Here is a 17,833-nt window from a genome sequence, read left to right as displayed (position 1 = left end):
TGTTTAAATTACCTCTGTGTTATGGTCATGTGTAATATGAACATATGATAGATGATCTTGGTCCTGAATTTTAGTTTATAACATTTGCTCCACCACTAAAGTTTCTTCTAAGGCATACTTTTTTCCATTATTCCTTCAGCTAGATGTAAGAAAATTTAAGCGAGGTACACTTTCTCATGGTATAAATAATGTTGTAATCAACATCTTTGCACATATCTTTTCATGCATTTTGATGACTGTCTTAGGTAATTCCTAGACGTGTATTTGCAGTGCATATTGAAGTCCTCACCAACAAAGAGTGAATGAATGAGTGGAGAGCAGATTTCAGATTTCTTAGTGACATGGGAGTGGTTCCGGTGAGATAAGAGTTTCCTTGAGGTGGTTTCCTCGACTTCATCGGACTCTTCAGCTCGATCTCAAAGACAGAGCACAGCTTTGTAGATAGTCTACTTTTGCTTTTTTCCTGATGTGAGAATTCTTTGGGTGTAAGTTTGGGTTTATTAGTGCATTTATGGTTAGGACTGCTATTTGTTTCAGACTGTACTTTTGAGTCTTGGTCATTAGTATCTAGTGAATTTCTTCCATATTTTACTCAAATACATACAACGTTGGGCAGCTGACTAAGCCCGAGTCTTAATGAATTAGGAACGCTCTGTTTTCTTCAGTTTACCTCAGCTATGTTACACTATGTGGTGACAGCCACATACATCTACGTGTCAGAATTTTGTCAGTTGCAGCCATCTGCCACAGTTGGGGAGTCAGGAAATTAAATAGTCTCAAAGTTATCGTGGAACTTTGAGAGTAACAATCCTGAGGCCAATGTACTTCATTTTGTTATGAAGAATATGTATACAAAGTAAGCTACATATTAAAAGCTGTATATATACGTTAACAAAAAGAAGTGGTAACTGAGAGCGGAAAGGAACCGTTACAATGAGAGGGCAATTTAAAACAGGCATAAGAGCTTTATGATCTCTAAAATGCCAAAGGCAACACACCTCACTGATGGGTGTTCATAAGTCTCATTCTAGCCCATCAGGGAAATGCTATGTTGTGGTTAATATACATTGTTTAGTGCGGTGGAATAATGTCCATTGTGGCCTACCATGAAAATGATGACATTAAAACATATGTTTGGGATTGAACTGAATACACAAGTTTCTATATCTCATAAAATTAACTTATGCAGTACATCTCATTCCATAGTGAATAGTCTTCAGAGTCCAAAGCTTGACTTTTTCCCTGTAATTCAAAATGTGATTTGAATATGTGTGTAGGTATGTGTGTCATTTGACTTATTATAAAAGGAGAATTATTTTGTCAATGACTTTTCCAGAGAATCCTCTTATATCCGAAGAATTGAAAGCAACTCCAATCTGACTCCAAGGTTTATGTTTTTTCCACATAGTCTCCAAGTAACATCATCCTTTACACCCTTAAAATGTTTCTCAGTAGAAATAAATGTAATGGCAATACGTTCATGAACCGTGAAAGACAAAGTGTGCAGAGAGGCATAGATTTTGGAGACTATACCAGGATATATATCTCTATCTATCTATTGGATTTTTTTTTTCAGGAAAATCATTGACAAAATAATTCTTAGTTCTGGACATATAAGCTTTACATTATTGGAAGAGAGTTTGCTGGCATGTATAAATGATGGGGCTTCTGATATTGATGTCATGACCCACTAATCATTTGTGACCCACAGTTGAAAAACACTAGCATGGAAATAGAGTGTGTCATCCATCTAGATGATTCCAGGGCTGGTTAATTCAGGGACACAATGATGCCACCAAAGACTTAAGGGCTCTACATCTTTCCACTTACCCCTTCTGGTCATAATATGGCACAGTTCCAGGCATCGTATCCTCAAACAAGTAGATCCAAGGACAGAAGACCGTGTGTGTGTGTGTGTGTGTGTGTGTGTGTGTGTGTGTTTAATTGGAAAGTAATCTTTTTCCCCAGAAGTTCTTCCTCTCCTAGAAGACTTTCCTTCTGGCCCCATTCATTGTTCAGGTTCCATCACAACCCATTCCTAGACCGGTCACTAGCAAAGGGAATAGATGCCATATTTGGTATTGTTGGATATGGTATGTTATTGTAATTAATGCCATAGTTGGCATGGAGGAGTGAACACTCATTCCCTGAGCCAGGGTACGGCCTCATCTGTCCTGAGTTTGTGAAAGGCCAGATGCTGGGTATAATTCCAGCTTTGCCAACAAGGAATGAGGGGTGAGGAAAGCTGTTGTGCAGCTAGCTGAGGAAGTCTGCCATTTTTGCCAGGGCATTTTGCCTATAATTCTGTCATGGTGTCAGTGCTGCTCGGCCTCCTCTAATCGGTATTTTTGAGCTTCTTTTATCCCTTTGGTATGTTCTGGGTTCCTTAAGGATGGGAACTTACTGTTTTTGCCAGGGTCTGGAATTGTGCCTTATCCTAAAGGGTGATAAATAAATATTTACTATGTTGATTGGAATTCGCTCATGAGAATTGATGAAAAGTTTTCTTAATTTTTTATGGGATCTAAATTCTTTTAAGTCAAGTTTTTTGTTGTTGTTGTTGTTTAAATATCAAGACCCTCCCAGTAAAGTTATGTTTATTCATTCCAGAAAATGATTAAGGAGCCTTGATCATAAAGGTACTGGAATAAAGTTACTGTGGGTGCTGTGTAATGTAAACCCTAAAAAGATTGTTTACAATTCTGTGTGGGTGTAGGAGGAAAAAAGGATTCAGATATAAATATGAGTGGGAAAGAAAACTTGTATGAGTCCATTTTATGCATCTGTTAACATTTTGAAGACTATACAGTACAGTTTATCATCTTAAAAATTATTAAGTGAAAGGAATGACTTGTATACAAAATCACCGCGATTCTCTATTTGAAGCTCCATTTAATACAAGTTTTCTTAGGAAAACTAATTACCCCAATAATTTAAAATTCAGTACATTATTGTACATATCATATAATTTCATTAAAAAAATCTTTTTCCATAGAATGAGATCAAAAGATCAGACTTTGGTTACTAATGTGGTGTGAAGTATAAAGTCAGTGTTCCAAGTCTTATATCTGTTCTGTAATATAAACATTTCTCAAGAGCTTATTTTTTTCAATTTGAAGAATTCTTCATATAAACTTACTTTCATCTGGTTCAGGTTCAGTGACTATACATGTTCATAATTTTTCACTTTATCTACTGTTCTAACTACTGTATGAACGTCTGGGGTTTTTTTTTAATGTTTTGAGATTGTATAAATTCTCTCTAAAAGGGAAAACAGTCCTCATCTGCCTGCAGAATGGTCAACTTTGCACGTGTAAATGAGCAGTTCCCACCTTATTCAAGAGTAGCCATTTATAATAAGTTCCCTGAGGTGACACGAAATTTGACGCATAATTCAGCACAAACATATGGATGATTTTTAAACCATTTTATTGTTTGCTAGTGGTACTGATTTTTAGTTACAGCTTTTACTAAGCGAAGTGATGGCAGGCGAAACTCGTTTTCTTGTGTCATTCTGAAAGCATCTGAAGTGTTTCCTTCAGTTCTCTTCCCATTTTCTGACCTCTTAATCCTGAAAAATAACAACAAAAGGAAGAATCAAAATAATTTACAAATATTCCTAGCGAGTATCACTTACATCACATGTGTGGCTTCAGTTCTGCCAAAGCAATGTATAACCATTTAAGTTGAATTCTGTAGTATTCAAAGTTTCTTTGTTATCTCCTTGTCATTAGGTAGGAGGTATCCAGAATGGACGACCTTGCCTTCAGGACACCTACAGCTATTAATTAATAATAAAATAACAGTAGCTACCCTTTACTGAATTCTTCCTGCACGCCAGGCTCTGAGCTCATCACTTGATTTTATTTTCTGTAAAACAACCCTAAGAAGCTATCAATATTTATACTCCGATTTTACACAGGAGTTTTAAAGAGTTCAGACTACCTGCCCAAAGTCACCTTTCCATAAATAGCTCTGCCAAGATGTGAACACATTATAAAGTTCATGGCTTTAATCATTAATAAAGAGATAACTAAATGCATTTTCTATACAGAGGGAACATTACCTTAGGCTAGTAATCAACTATAGGCACCAAATTATTTGGGATACAATTTCAAATATTCTGTCCCATACTCGCCATAGATATGCTCATAATTGTGAAGACACATTTGTCAGATTGTATAACTTTTTGTTGGGAAACTGTGGTAGTTGTACTTGGACAGAGGCTTGAAATATCTGAGTTAGTCCCTTTCTCTTATTTTCAAAAAGGGAAAACACCCATGAATTTGAAGTAACTTGTACAATACTGTTTCCTCTTTGGAAACAGAGCCAGAACTGGAACCTGGGTATGCTAGCTCCCCATCCAGGTCATTTCCATCTCACCCCTCGCTGCTTCTCAGGAGAAAATCCTCAGTAGCATTTATAACATGGAATCACATTCGCATGCATACATGCAGTAGAATTATATAATCTCATATACACAGAATAAGGGTTTGGGAATAGGGATATGAGTCACTTATTTTATTGGCTATTTCCCACTCATTTGGAAGAGTTTTCTGTAATGCAATTAATTTTGTGCTTAATTGTGAAAACTTCTTGCAAAAAGATTAACCTATAGAACCCAGCCCTGAAAAGGAATCTGATAGACTATCTAGCTTCCTCTAAGTTAGATTAAAAAACCGCTCTAGATGGGTAATCTTCCTTTAAAGAGATTCAAAGGGTCCTCAAAGAGATTTCCCACCCACCTTTTGTAGCCTGTTCAATTATTTGCATCCTCCCCACTCTCAAAACTTACCCCCCCTTTTTTTATCTTCAGTGCAAATCTAGCCTATTCTTGCTAGTTAAACCCTTGAAATATAAGAAAAACTGATATTCCCTTATACTGCTATCCTTAAAATTAATGGGTTTCAGTAATACATATTCTAGAAGTTCAAAATAATCACAGAACTTAAACCCACCATAAAAACTATGCCTCATAGATAAACTTGTTTATAATATAAAGTTACAACACGCACTCAGACTAATAGAGTCATTGACCTGTAGCTACTGAAACTCTAGATCGTGGTTTGTTTGAGAACTTAGAACTCTGGGGGCCAATTTTGCTTTACAACATTTTCACAGATGTTGTGGCTTCAAGGGATACTCACCACTTCTTCCCGCTTGGTCTTGTCTGTTGCTGGCCAAGCTTCCAGAGGCAGGTCAGGAAGCATGGGGGGCAGGGGCTGTATGGGGAACATCGGAGGCAGAGGTGGCTGTGGCGGCAGGGGCTGGATGGGGTGCACGGGTGGCTGGGGCTGGATGGGCTGGTGAGGCTGCGGCTGGACGGGCTGGGGCTGGAAGGGCTGCTGGGCAGGCAGAGGGAGGTTTGGCTGGTGGTGTTGGGTTGGAGTCATGGAGTGTTGGCCAGGAACTGGCATCATTGGTTGCTGGGGGACCACGGGCTGCTGAGCTGGCACCATGGGGATGTGGTGATGAGGCTGCAGGGCGTGATTCGGGGGGTTCTGCTGGGACAGCACGGGAATGATTTGGTGGTGCAGCCATCCACCCATGGGTTCGTAACCATAGGAAGGGTACTGGTGAGAAACAGAGAGTCAGGTTTACCATTGGCTCCATTGACTTCCAACTGGAGAAGTAGTCATGTTGTCTTTGTCATTATGACTATGAATATTTATGCATTTTTCCTGTGTAAGAATTTCTAACTGTGTACACAGATATGACCTTCTACAAACTGGATTTTCCATTAGTGTCTGTATGTGGCATAGATATGCTATTTCACTTAAAAGGGAATTGAAACACATGCTTAATATTTTAAGGGAATAAAGAACAAAAAATGTACGTACCGGATGCCTTATCATGTTCTGGTACCACTTCAGAGGAGTGAGCACCTTAAGAAAAAGAGACATTAGAATACATTTGCTTTAGTTTAGTTGCATGAAATGCACTCACTGATGCTGCAGTCCTGTCAATATCGATAGCCTGAAAGTGTGAGTTCTACAGATCAAAGAATAAGGTAAACATTTGTCAGGTGCTTCCTATGTGTTATGCACTGCATTACATCCATCACACACATTTTTCATGTTTTCTCACATACTCTGAGGCAAGTATCATCACACTCACTTTTACGGACAAGGTCATGGGGAGTTAAAGAAGTTTATGAGCTTGACTGAGGTCACAAAAGTAATAATTCTGTTCAGTTCCCCAGCTCCTGCTCTTCTTTGCCAGAGCAAAAGAAAACAAAAAAATTAATGTGATATAACATGAGTCGTGTCTTTTGTTGATCTGATGTCACAATGCAAAAATAAAGGAGGTGGAAGAACTGTCCCTCATCCTAGAAACACAGATCTTCTGGTCAAATATATCAACCTCTTAAGGTTTAACAGAATATGTTGCCTCAAATTCTTCTTAGTAACACTTTTCCTCAGGTTACATGTGAGTAAACAGATTCACAGACTGTCGTCTGAGCCTACCAAAGAAGTAGGAGTTTCATTCCTTTTTCAACAGTATATAATTGGTTACAACCTCAGTTCTGGGGACTCCTTCACATAGTAGTAGTACAGCATTTGATATCAATACAACAAACACATTATTGACCTTGCTCAAATTATACTTGACAGAACACCTTTTATATTGCATAACCATTTTGCTCCTCAACCATACTTTGAAGTGTGGGTATTATACTTATTTCCCTTCTCCAGATGAGGAAACCAAAGTTTTAAAGAGAGAAAATGATTTGCCAAAGGTCATATGATTAGAATGGGGTTGAGGAGAGCCTCAAACCTGATTTCCAGAAATCTCATGCTTTCCATTGCTCTGCAGAATGTCTCATAGACCACTTGGTCACTGATCATTGATCTTTCAGCAAAGACAAACAAAGGAGACACATAGAGTGTGAACATCTTAGAATTAGGAGTTTCTAGCTGGAAAGGATCTTAAAAAACAGCTGACTCCCCCAACTTTTACAGGCTGAACAGCTTTGCTATTCACTTTCTGCCCTACCATGCAGCCCCACCCTGAGTGGTAGTTCCTGATGGATAATTTTATAGCCATATAAGGAGGAGAAACTGAGTCAGAGAGGCCGAGTAGGAGTGTGCTGGGGGCAATGCGGGCTTCAGGCAACCCATCAGGGCTTAAACCAGGAAGCTGGTAATGGGAACTGAAAAAGCGGGACTGAGAAACATCTTGAACAAAGAATCAACACACTACTCTTTACAGAGCCCAGGGCATTGTTAAGTCAAACAATGGTCAAAATTAGTAAAGAGAAAAATTACCTCATAGCTGAAGTTGATATAACCAGGGTGCCCAGGATGAGGTGGTAGCTTTTATAGAGGGGAAAGGAGAAGAAAAAGAAAGAGGGAGAGGGAGAGAAGGGGGGAAGAGAGAGAGAGGGAGAGAGAGAGAGGAAGAGATTAAGTCAATATGCAATTGTTCACATTAAGGGAGACTGAAGCTACTTTAAAAAAAAAATCTACATGGTGCAGAATATATTTGAGGTCTACTTTTAGTCTGAACATGTACGCTGTGTAGGAGAGGAGCCCTCTTATTTTAAAGACGTCCAGAACAACTAAATGACTTTCCCAAGACCCAGAAGCAAAAACCAGACACATTTATCCTCCAGTGATCTTTGACACCCTCCCCCATCCATGTTGTCAACTAATCCTACTCTATCCCATCCACCATTTTGTGTCTTAATGCAACTCACTCCATGTTGGAAAGAGAGATGTGTTTCTCCTACACAATTCTGAAATACCGACGGGAACTGTTTCCCAAACCTTCCCTTATAGATCAGGAGGTGGAGAAGTGCTTAAGTATCCCAGAGATTCCTCACAATTGGTGTGCAAAGCACAGCAACAACAACTAAGGAAACAACTGCCTGTGAATTATTGATGAACATGAGGAGATGGGGAGGTAAGGTGGAAACATTACAAATCCCATGGAAAGTGAGAGAGTTGATTTCGACTGCTTCTTTTTATTATTCTGTCCCAGTTTTTTATGGAAGAAAAAATGGAAAGTTCAAAATAAAAATCAGCCTGAATAATGATCTAAACCAGGACTGGCTGGCCTGTCAAAAGTGGAGGCCGTGTGACTGATGACTGCATTGTACAATTCTGGTTGGCCCTGGAGTGGGGGAGAGGGAGAGGAGACAGGATCATGCAGAACATCTCCCTCAGACATCGAGCTAATTAAGGCTCTATTAGTTTTAAATGCTCGTATTTTAGAAGGTTTATTTGCTCTCATCTGAGTGTGAACTACTTTTCGTTAGGGAACTGCCTTTCCTGTGCTTTCTTGCTATAAGTAAGCCCTCAGGGAATAGGGGTGCTGACTTGAGGAGTGGAAAAAGGGCTCAATTTGTAATGCAGGGGCCCCTCAGGGGACTAGAAATTGCCACAATGCAGGATTTTAGGAAGGCAGAGCACAGAATCTTGGTCTTGTGGGTGAGAGAGGAAGAGAGGAGGCAGATATGCAAGCTTGGCTGGCTTCTGGTTGTATCAACTGTTCCTTATGCCACCGAAAAGCAGTTGGGTCCTGCTTTGCCTGATAGTGATCTAAGCTCTCTGACCTGATGTGCTTATGTCTAAAGAGAATGGGTCAGACGTCCTGGTCCTTGGTACCTTTGAATGTAAAATATATCCACATGCATTGGGCAGAGGTAGGATTCTGGACAACCACACGGGAGCACCCATGTACTTAGCAGGTGCACCCAAAGGGATGCGGCCTCTGACAGCAGGGAGAGGGTTCAAGAAAGAAATTCCTAACACAGAAATCTTACCCTCTGAAGGATAATAGCAGTGGAGTTTGGAGGGCAGGAAGAGAGCTGGACACTTGTGAGAAAGTGGGTTTTAGAGAAAACTGGCTTTTTTGTAGTATTTGGCTAAGGCTGATTAAGCATTTTCTCTGGAGGCCTTTCAAGGGTTCCTTCCAAAAGTTTCCTCCATCTAGAGATGGGCGATGATATTTACAAGCTAATTGTTTCCACAGAATCTCCTGAGGTGCTTGTTAAAATGCAGAGTCCTGGGCACCACCCCCACTCCAGCTGTACTGAATCAGAATCTTGGGTGGAGGCATCTGAATATTTTTTTTTATAACAAGCTCTTCAAAGTGTTTCTGAAACACAGAGACATTTGAGGACATCTGATCTTGCACTGTCTTGAGCCCTGAAGTTTACCAACTGTGGGGCAGATTTTTATTTCCAAGCTTGTGAAATTGGATATTGACTTATGCAGGGGTGTTTTACTCACGGGCATAGCAAAGGCTGCTCCCAGGAGGCAGGCAAACAAAATCCAGGTCCCCATTTCTTGCTGGCCCTGAAATATAAGTTGACAGCTAAATCTCTTCGCAAATATGGACACAATTAATACTCCATAAAACCCACATAAGCCATATTAGTCTGTCGCTAGTAAAGAGGATGGGGCCATTCTTTGTGAGGTTACTTCATTCACATGTGATTTCCAGTTTTCAGCTACTCTCCTCTACCTGTGTAGCCTGTGGATTCATAGAAGCTAAACGTAGCATATGATTAACGATCATAAAGAATAGAGTTGGCTCTAAAAGCTGAGGAGATCTTCCAGGTGCACAGTATTGGATACTTTCAGAACCAGGACGCACAAAAAAGGTTTTTTTTTGTACGGTGCACCTGAGCATGGCTGCCGTTAAAAACAAAGACGAATTGTCTGCGAAAAGGCCTTAAGGAATTTACCAAAATAGAGTAAGGAAGGAGTGGAGTGAAGTTCCAGGTGTTTCAACTGGTAGGCCTTCAGGCAAGACCCTCAGGTGGCATCTCTGAGCTCCAGATCGGGAACAAAAGATGTGGTTGAATGGAAGGGAGAGGACAGTGCTAATATTGTGCGATCCTGCCATGACTTTTGAATGACTTCCGCTTGAAAGAGTCCATGTTTAGTCAATGACATCTTCTTTTTGTTTGGCGCTGTACCGTAATTATACACTTTATGACCCTCGGGACATGAAGCGGAACAGGCCATCCTAAAATACGCACACTGCTTTGTGGTACAAATTATTGACTATGAAAACTGTCAGAAGCAAGGTCTTGAGTTTTGCAAAGAAAGTGAGCCTCCTGTGTAATAATGCCGGCTGTAAAAAGTGCGCTGACGCGTTCTACCTCCTAAATCTGTTTTTTTAAAGTTTGAATTAATGAGGAAAAAAACCCACATTTAGTTGGTGGTTCTATTTGATGTAATTAAACAAGATGGCTTTTAAAGTCGTAGATAGATCACAGCCTGTGAAAAAGCATTTTTATCTTAATTGGCAAGTAATGAAAATAAATATTCTACTGTGAAATTTGGCCCCCAAAAGTGCTTTGGGATTCTGGAAGTAAAATTTAGTGAAATACAGACAGACACGTTGCTGCATTAGAGAGTAAAATAATCCATCTAAGTAATCAGAGTCTAATTTAATTATGGTCCGACTGAAGAAGTAACTGAATATGACAGCATAAAATATTAGAAATGCAGAATACGTTTGCATCTTTTCGTACATGAAATGCAGTGAAGGAAATGAATACAACAGAAAGGATGCCAAATTATGAATAAAATCCACATACCTTTGAATATGTGTGTTCAGAGGAAGTTTCTGTCTGAAACTCAGGGATGCTTGATCCTTTAGATTTCTTCCAACTGAGAGCTCAATTTATATCATTCACAGCATCTAGAACAACCAATCAGATTTCTGAAGGAAAATGTGTTGAGTATACCTAAAAACCCCTGTATCATGAAGTTTTAAAAACTGTGATCAAACAGAAGGCTGCATGTTGTGATTAGTGCATTTAGAGTCTTTCATTATGGGCAATAATAGGTTTAACTGGCAAAAAATTTCATCGGGTTGTTTGTAAGTCAGCAAATAAGTTGACTGCACATGCTGATGTATTCAAAGTTACGTTCAAGAAGAGCTATGTCATTGTCTGTTCCCTGGTTCTGGCAAACGTAACATTGTTCTTTACCCAAAAAGCTAGATAGTTGAGTCTCTATAGTGTAATCAACATGTCCCCTAGGGTTCGTCATCCCTTTCAGATCAGGATAAGTTGATTAAAACCCCCATTCTGGTAAAACCCCAAAGCTCTCCCCAGTATTTCTCTGAGGGATTCTAAGTCCGGGATCCCCACTGCTCTATTTTCTACTTCCATTGAATGCATTTTCTCTGTTGCCTGTGCCCATTCCTCTATCACCACTCCGGTGTCCACTGAAAGAGGGGACAAAGTTACTTCTCCTTGGCCCCATCCTACAACCCACCTGCCCCCCAAGGAGCCCTGAACTCAAGATGATCACAGTAGCAGACTTTTCCTGATGATCCGAAGGACGAGGCGAGAAACGTCACGCACCAGACTGCACACTTAAGCATTGTGTGTGGGACATTGCTCTGGTGCCCCCCTCCCACATAACAATCTCGCAGGATGATGGTCCTTTGTGACCACGTCCTTCTGGCCCGATCCCACTTTCTCTTATAAGCAATTCCAAATTCCTCTTTCTTTTTCAGAGCCTCTTGACTTCCCCTTTAGGTGCCATTGTTCCCATGTTCTCAGCAGCCTCTCCTTTGCCTACACAACAAAAACCGAAGCCCTTCTGCCTCTGAGAGGATCTATGATCTAGCTATTAATTTCATATGTCTTTTACCCTTCTACCTTAGTAAAGCACATGGATTTTTGTCTTTTACTCTAGGATCCGATCAGTTAAAAAGCAAATCTGTAACTGGTGATAAGAGGTAGCTGATGAGTTGTCTATCAACATTAGATCAGTAAAGGAAATGCTGAGTATATACCCAGACACCATTGGCAGTATGGCCAGATCTCTTTTACTACTTTAGTCATATTTTTAAAGTTTGTACATGTGCGTATGTTTTTATAAACATGCTCCGCATTGGCTGAATTAAATTCAAGGAGAAAATACCCATGAAAGGCAATGTAGTACTATTAAGAACTAGATCTTAGACTTACGTGGGTACTGACCCCAGCTTCACCAAGGGTTGAGGGACCACTGACAAGAGGTTTAGCCTATTCGAGCCTCAGTTTCCTCATCAGTGAAATGGGGATAATTATAGAATCTACCTACAAGGGTTAGTTGAAAACTAAATGACAAGCATCTCTGGGGGAAATGGAAAGTTATCATCCTCCCCAATCCCATCACTTGGCGTGCAATAAATGTTTAAAACGTGCTAATAAATGAGATTCTAAGTTGATCTTTACAGATGAATTAGTAGGGAATGAATAACCACGGTGAAGAAAGGTAGCTCTTTCAATCAGGGTTTCAATCGGGGAGAGAGACAGAGGGAGAGACAGAGAGAGATTGCAAAGAAGGAAGTGGAAGATTGTAACAGGAGAAAGGTATGAATGAAAGTCAATATAGAATATAGTCCTAAAAGCCATTTGTGTCCAGGTTTGCATTTACTTGTGAATATGTTTACTGATGAATTCTATAAGAGGATTGGCATCCGCTTACTTAGAAGAGGAAGAGGTTGGGGGCGGGGGGTTGTGCAGCAAGGTGGTAAGGGAAAGGAGGAGGGAGAGGAAGGGTAATGTAGAATCACATCGCGTTCTTTTTCAATCTTTTTTTTTCTAGTTTATTTAATTACGTATATTGGTGTCTGAAAGGATTCAGGACATGTTTTTCCTGCAAATTTGTGGTTAATCTCTATTAGTAGGGTCATTGGTGAGCTATTAGTGGTCTTGTAGTTTTAGCAAGTTTATCTCATTCCTTTCTGTCATGTTTCAAAAATGAGGGACTCATATTTGTTGACAAGGATCAACAGAAAGATCCCCCATTGTGGCATTAATTTCTCTGGTCCACTGCATAGTGAGTTATAGCCAATTCACTATGGACAGTTGTTCAGGCTTTGATGGCAAATACAATAGAAATTATGTGGTTCTTTCTGTTTATTTTCTCCCACTGCACATTCTGAGTCATAGGGTATTAAAATATGGATCTCTCTGCTTGAAATTTCTTCCACTAATTTAGGTCCCACAAATGCAGTTTAAAAGTTAATGTTTGGGGGAAAAAACAAAATTTCAATTAAAATTTTTTCTATAAGCAATTATTTCAATGAGTTGAGTTTGTCAAAAAAGAAAACAGAATTTACTAGATTGACTGCTTATTTTGTTATGTAGAGGCTATAACATTTCCAAAGCATTTGTGTTCTTGTTTTCCTTGCGCTTTGATATCAAATATTGTCTTCTCTTTTAAAAAAAATCACTATTTTAAACAATGGATCATAAGCATAAAATATTTTTTTCTATGGCATCATCTCTGGAACAGCTATAACAAGATGACTCCAGAATGTGTCTTCATTCACTTATTCACTCATTCCAGCTTTCCTCCAAAATGATGAGTGAATATACACCCTTATGAATTATAGGTTCTCATTCCTTTTTTAATTTTTTTAAATGTTTATTTATTTTTGAGAGACAGAGAGACAGACTGCGAGTTGGGGGGCAGGCAGAGAGAGAGGGAGACACAGAATCTGAAGCAGGCTCCAAGCTCTGAGCCGTCAGCACAGAGCCCGATGCAGGGCTCAAACTCACGAACTGTGAGCTCATGACCTGAGCCGAAGTCAGACGTTTCACTGACTGAGCCACCCAGGCTCCCCTATAGGTTCTCATTCTTGCTTAGTGGAAAGGAGGAACATCCAAGAAAGGGTTATACAAAAATCACATTGGGGACATCTTCTGGTCCAGAAGCAGCTGCCCTAAATCCTTCCTGAGACCTGTAGGATTAAGCAGGGCCACAAAACAGGCAACTCATGTGGAAGGACCTCAGGCTGGGAGGCCGTCTACTCTTTTTGGCGCAAATCAAAACCCAGATGATTTCTGCCTGCCACTGGTCAGAGATGGGAAAGCACGCGTTAATCCCAGGCAGCAAGAATCTGACGCACCACTATTACGTCTCCTCATTTTGGCCCAACTGAATATGTTTAATGAAGAAAGACCATGGTAGTCAAGAGCTCCAGCAGTCTTGAGCTCTGAGAGGAAGCATATTTTAAATGTCTTTACCTCCTGCAATGTCTGGCTAAATCGTATGCACTCAACAACAACAACAACAGCTTTTATAGTTATTCTTTCCCTTGACTTACAACTCATCACATTTTGCTCTTTCCATGTTGCTTATGCTAACGACTTCTCCCCTTCTAACTTGCTGCTCCTAATTCATAGTGTGCTGGGAAAATCTTATGTCCGAGCTTGTTAGAACTCTGTGTGGACTGCAAGTAAAGAGATGCTCCGAGTGGTGTTGGCTCCGGAGGCTCACGTGTGAGAAAAGCTCAAGCATTTCAGTCTTGTGGTGTTGACTTTTGGCTGCTGGGAGGATGTTTTGTTTTGTTTGGGGGTTTTAATGAACTTCCTGGTTTTTAGTGGGCATTGAGGTATGTGGGTGCTCTTTGGAGAAGTCGGGTAGTAGGAGATCCAGAAGCCTTTTTTAATCTATCTGAGCTCAACTCTTAAATCTTCTTTTAAAGCAGGTCCCAGATTGTCCAATATTCTGGAATAATTTCACGAGTGAGTATTCTGAACTAACTGGAGCCAAAGTCGACTTTTAAACGTTTCTTCTGTTGATATTCACTTGTGAGAAAATATCGTTCTCTAGGCTGTTTTTTTTTTTTTTGCTGGAGTGTAGTCGTACCTTCTTCAGAACTCAGGTACACCACCACTAAGTGATTCCAGTAGGCACAGTGACTTCCCTTTGCAACGCTGGGAAGTCAGATATTGTGTCTTATACTTCCCTGGGAGCTCTTTGTTACCTAGAAAAGTCTCTTTTACAAGCTAGGTGCTAGATGGATGTGTTGATCAATTGAAGAAAGTGTAGAGTTCTTCATGACACTATGAAAATATAAAAAAAAGTACTTAATCTACGTGGATTCTCCATAGACAAAGAAGCCAAGATTGCTTTTTTTTTTTTATTTTATTTTCAAGTAATCTCTACACCCAACATGAGCTCGAACTCATGACCCTAAGATCAAGAGTTGCGTACTCTACTAACTGAGCCAGCCAGGTGCCCTTGATTTCTTGATTCATTGATTTTGATGGGCCTTTTAAACACTAAGATGGATAACTCAGCATTGCTGTCAATGCTTCCTATAGACTTTCCAGCAAATGGACTTTAATAAGAACTTAAAAAGGGAGATACTGTAAAAGGTTTAGAATCCGTTATCCTAGCCTCCTTATTATATTTGGCTGTGATCTGTTTGTTCAAACTGGAATACACTATAAGCAAATATACTATGATAGATCTGCTTGATCTTTTTTTTTAAATTTTTTTTTCAACGTTTATTTATTTTTGGGACAGAGAGAGACAGAGCATGAACGGGGGAGGGGCAGAGAGAGAGGGAGACACAGAATCGGAAACAGGCTCCAGGCTCTGAGCCGTCAGCCCAGAGCCCGACGCGGGGCTCGAACTCCCGGACCGCGAGATCGTGACCTGGCTGAAGTCGGACGCTTAACCGACTGCGCCACCCAGGCGCCCCTGCTTGATCTTTTCTTACTTGTCACTGAGTTTGTTTGCTTAATATAATAAAGTCATTATTATTATTATTATCTTAAGCTTCTAGAATGACTTCAGCCCAAGGAGCAATTTGAAAAGAATAACAACAAAATACCCTCTCTGGCTCACATTCATATACTTTATTGATTGCAACCCATTAGTACCTATTCCAGAATGCCCTGGAATTCGCTGTGTTTTTTGCCTGGTTGTTTGAAGCTATGACAAAAAAAAAGAGGGATCTTCTACTGGCTAACAGCATTTAATAAGTGTGTAGACTTGGGACAGGGAGCATAAGATAAGCAATAACAGAGGTAAGGAACCAGAAAGCAAAAGGGCACAAGTAGGAAGAGAGAAATGGGGGCAGTTGGTTAGGTGTCTGACTCTTGATTTCTGCTCAGGTCATGGTCTCACTGTTCGAGCCCCATGTCAGCATCCGTGCTGACAGCCCAGAGCCTGCTTGGGATTCTCTTTCTCTCTCTCTCTCTCTCTCTCTCTCTCTCTCTATCCCTCCCCTTCCGCTCGCTCACTCTCAAAATAAACAAATAAATAAACTTAAAAAATTTAAGAAGAAGAGGGAAATGCATTGGGGTGGGTAATTCAAAGTGGTGATCAAATTTGGTGACAGGCTTAGCAAGCCACAGGTGTCCTGAAAAGAAAAGGTGAAACTTATAAATGAAGCAGTAGGAAATAAAACAGCTACACAGGAAAGGGACATGGCCCTTGGTCACAAGCTCTGAACATAACTCTCAAAGGCCAAAATTATGATATGACTTCAGCAGCCACTATCAAGCACTTAGTATATGCCTAAGGCAGTCATCAGCCTTGGAGTACAAATGTGAATAGGACAGTGGTCCAGTTCTCAAACTACTCACGGCCTCTGGAATTCTCCAGAGAATTCTGGGAGTGGGTGTTGGAACAAACCATCCGTCTTGGCTTCAGGAAACTAACACATTCTGTGCTTGCGTGTCCGAGGATGAGAAAGGGGTGACGGGGGAGCAGAGGGAGAGTAGTGACACCAAAAGGTATTAATTGTAATAAGACCACTTCAGTCTTTCAGCCTGTAGTCCTCCACTTTCTGCTTTCGCAGTGATTGTGTATTCACCGATACACACACACTGAGTCATCGGGGGAAGAGTTAATTATAGGCAGTGCCTGCTGTTTTCACGATGAACTAACATTGAGAACAAAATGTCTACCAACAGGGGGCTGCTCAAATCAACGATGGTACATGTAATAGTCAAAGGGAGGGTGTTAGTCTGTATTTGTTGACATAGAAAAATGTTTGTGACATGTAGTTAAGTGAAAAAAATATTCAGAGTTCGCTTTCTCTAAAACAATTCTTTCTCCTCCTCTTCCTTCTTTTCCCTCCCTCCCTCCCTCTCTTCCTTTTTCTCCATTTGAGGAGATCGTCACCAAAATATTAACAATGCTTATCTAAGAGTCTCATTTCTGAAAGTCTCTGGGAAGCCAAGATTTTATTTTATTTATTCTAAATAATCCATGAGTAGAAAGAATGCAGGGGAGACACAAGAGGTTTGGGGTATAATTTCTCATTTGTGCTCAGTAAGAGTGATGAGTGACAGGGCTCTGTTTCCCATAGGCCCTGGGTTTATATAATATTCATTCCCGGAGGGAAAAAACAAAAAGCCGAACATAAACTCAAAGAGAAAAACATGACTTTTTAAAGCGACAGGGCCCCTTTTAGATTAGTAGTAGAAAATATCCTAATAATATAAGCATGCACCGAAAGGGCTCATACTGCTTGTAATTTGAAAGATATGTAAACATTTGCTAAATATCTGGTGGGTTATAATTAACTGGTAACTGTCGGGAGCAAAAACATTACATCTGTGTTAACAGAGATAACACGGTAACGTAAAAACAAGCATTTTGATTTCTGCCTATTGGGCAAAGTACACCAGAGTAAGTTGCATTTACCTACCGGGGTTCAGCATACGCAAGCACAGACTGGTGTTTTCTGAACGAAAGCAACATGCGATGGTGGAGAGAACTTTTCTTTGGAAGGACAGCCTAGCTCAAAATTGTGGCTGGGTCACTGGCCCGTGACGCCTGACCTCAGCCAGTGTTCCTGACTCTTTGGCACACTTACCTTACTGCCCGGAAAATGGGACGACATCAGTAAGGGGAGAAAGGAGCAAATTTTTTTAAATTATTTTTTTTAACGTTTATTTATTTTTGAGAGAGACAGAGACAGAATGCGAGTGGGTTAGGGGCCGAGAGAGGGAGACACAGAATCCGAAGCAGGCTCCAGGCTCCGAGCAGTCAGCACAGAGCCCGATCGATGCAGGGCTCGAACCCACGACCTGAGCCAAAGTCGGACTTGCAGCCGACTGAGCCAC

General features: G+C 40.4%; 2 protein-coding genes across 4 annotated transcripts in view; one reads left to right on the top strand and one right to left on the bottom strand.

The window, feature by feature from the left end:
• ARHGAP6 (Rho GTPase activating protein 6) overlaps positions 1 to 17,833 on the top strand; it is a 232,767-nt gene that overhangs the window by 109,821 nt on the left and 105,113 nt on the right. The gene's annotated exons all lie outside the window — the stretch shown is intronic.
• Positions 3,497 to 10,609, bottom strand: AMELX (amelogenin X-linked). Its single transcript, XM_030306169.1, has 7 exons — positions 10,556 to 10,609; positions 9,237 to 9,302; positions 7,269 to 7,316; positions 5,947 to 5,991; positions 5,841 to 5,885; positions 5,148 to 5,573; positions 3,497 to 3,571 (listed from the first exon to the last, which is right to left on the bottom strand). The coding sequence occupies exons 2-7, from the start codon at positions 9,288 to 9,290 to the stop codon at positions 3,566 to 3,568; spliced, it is 624 nt and encodes a 207-aa protein (XP_030162029.1). The 5' UTR covers positions 9,291 to 9,302; positions 10,556 to 10,609; the 3' UTR covers positions 3,497 to 3,565.

This window comes from Lynx canadensis, chromosome X (genome assembly GCF_007474595.2).
Source record: "Lynx canadensis isolate LIC74 chromosome X, mLynCan4.pri.v2, whole genome shotgun sequence".
NCBI lineage: Eukaryota > Metazoa > Chordata > Mammalia > Carnivora > Felidae > Lynx > Lynx canadensis.
This window is presented reverse-complemented; position numbering and strand designations above follow the sequence as displayed.

Bases quoted from the DNA above. Each gene is read 5' to 3' on its own strand.
- AMELX (XM_030306169.1), bottom strand. From the start codon at position 9,290: ATGGGGACCTGGATTTTGTTTGCCTGCCTCCTGGGAGCAGCCTTTGCT. The intron at 7,317-9,236 runs GTGAGTAAAACA...CCTCTATAAAAG, and splicing joins GAGCAGCCTTTGCTATGCCC to CTACCACCTCATCCTGGGCA. The intron at 5,574-5,840 runs GTACGTACATTT...GTTTCTCACCAG, and splicing joins AGAACATGATAAGGCATCCG to TACCCTTCCTATGGTTACGA.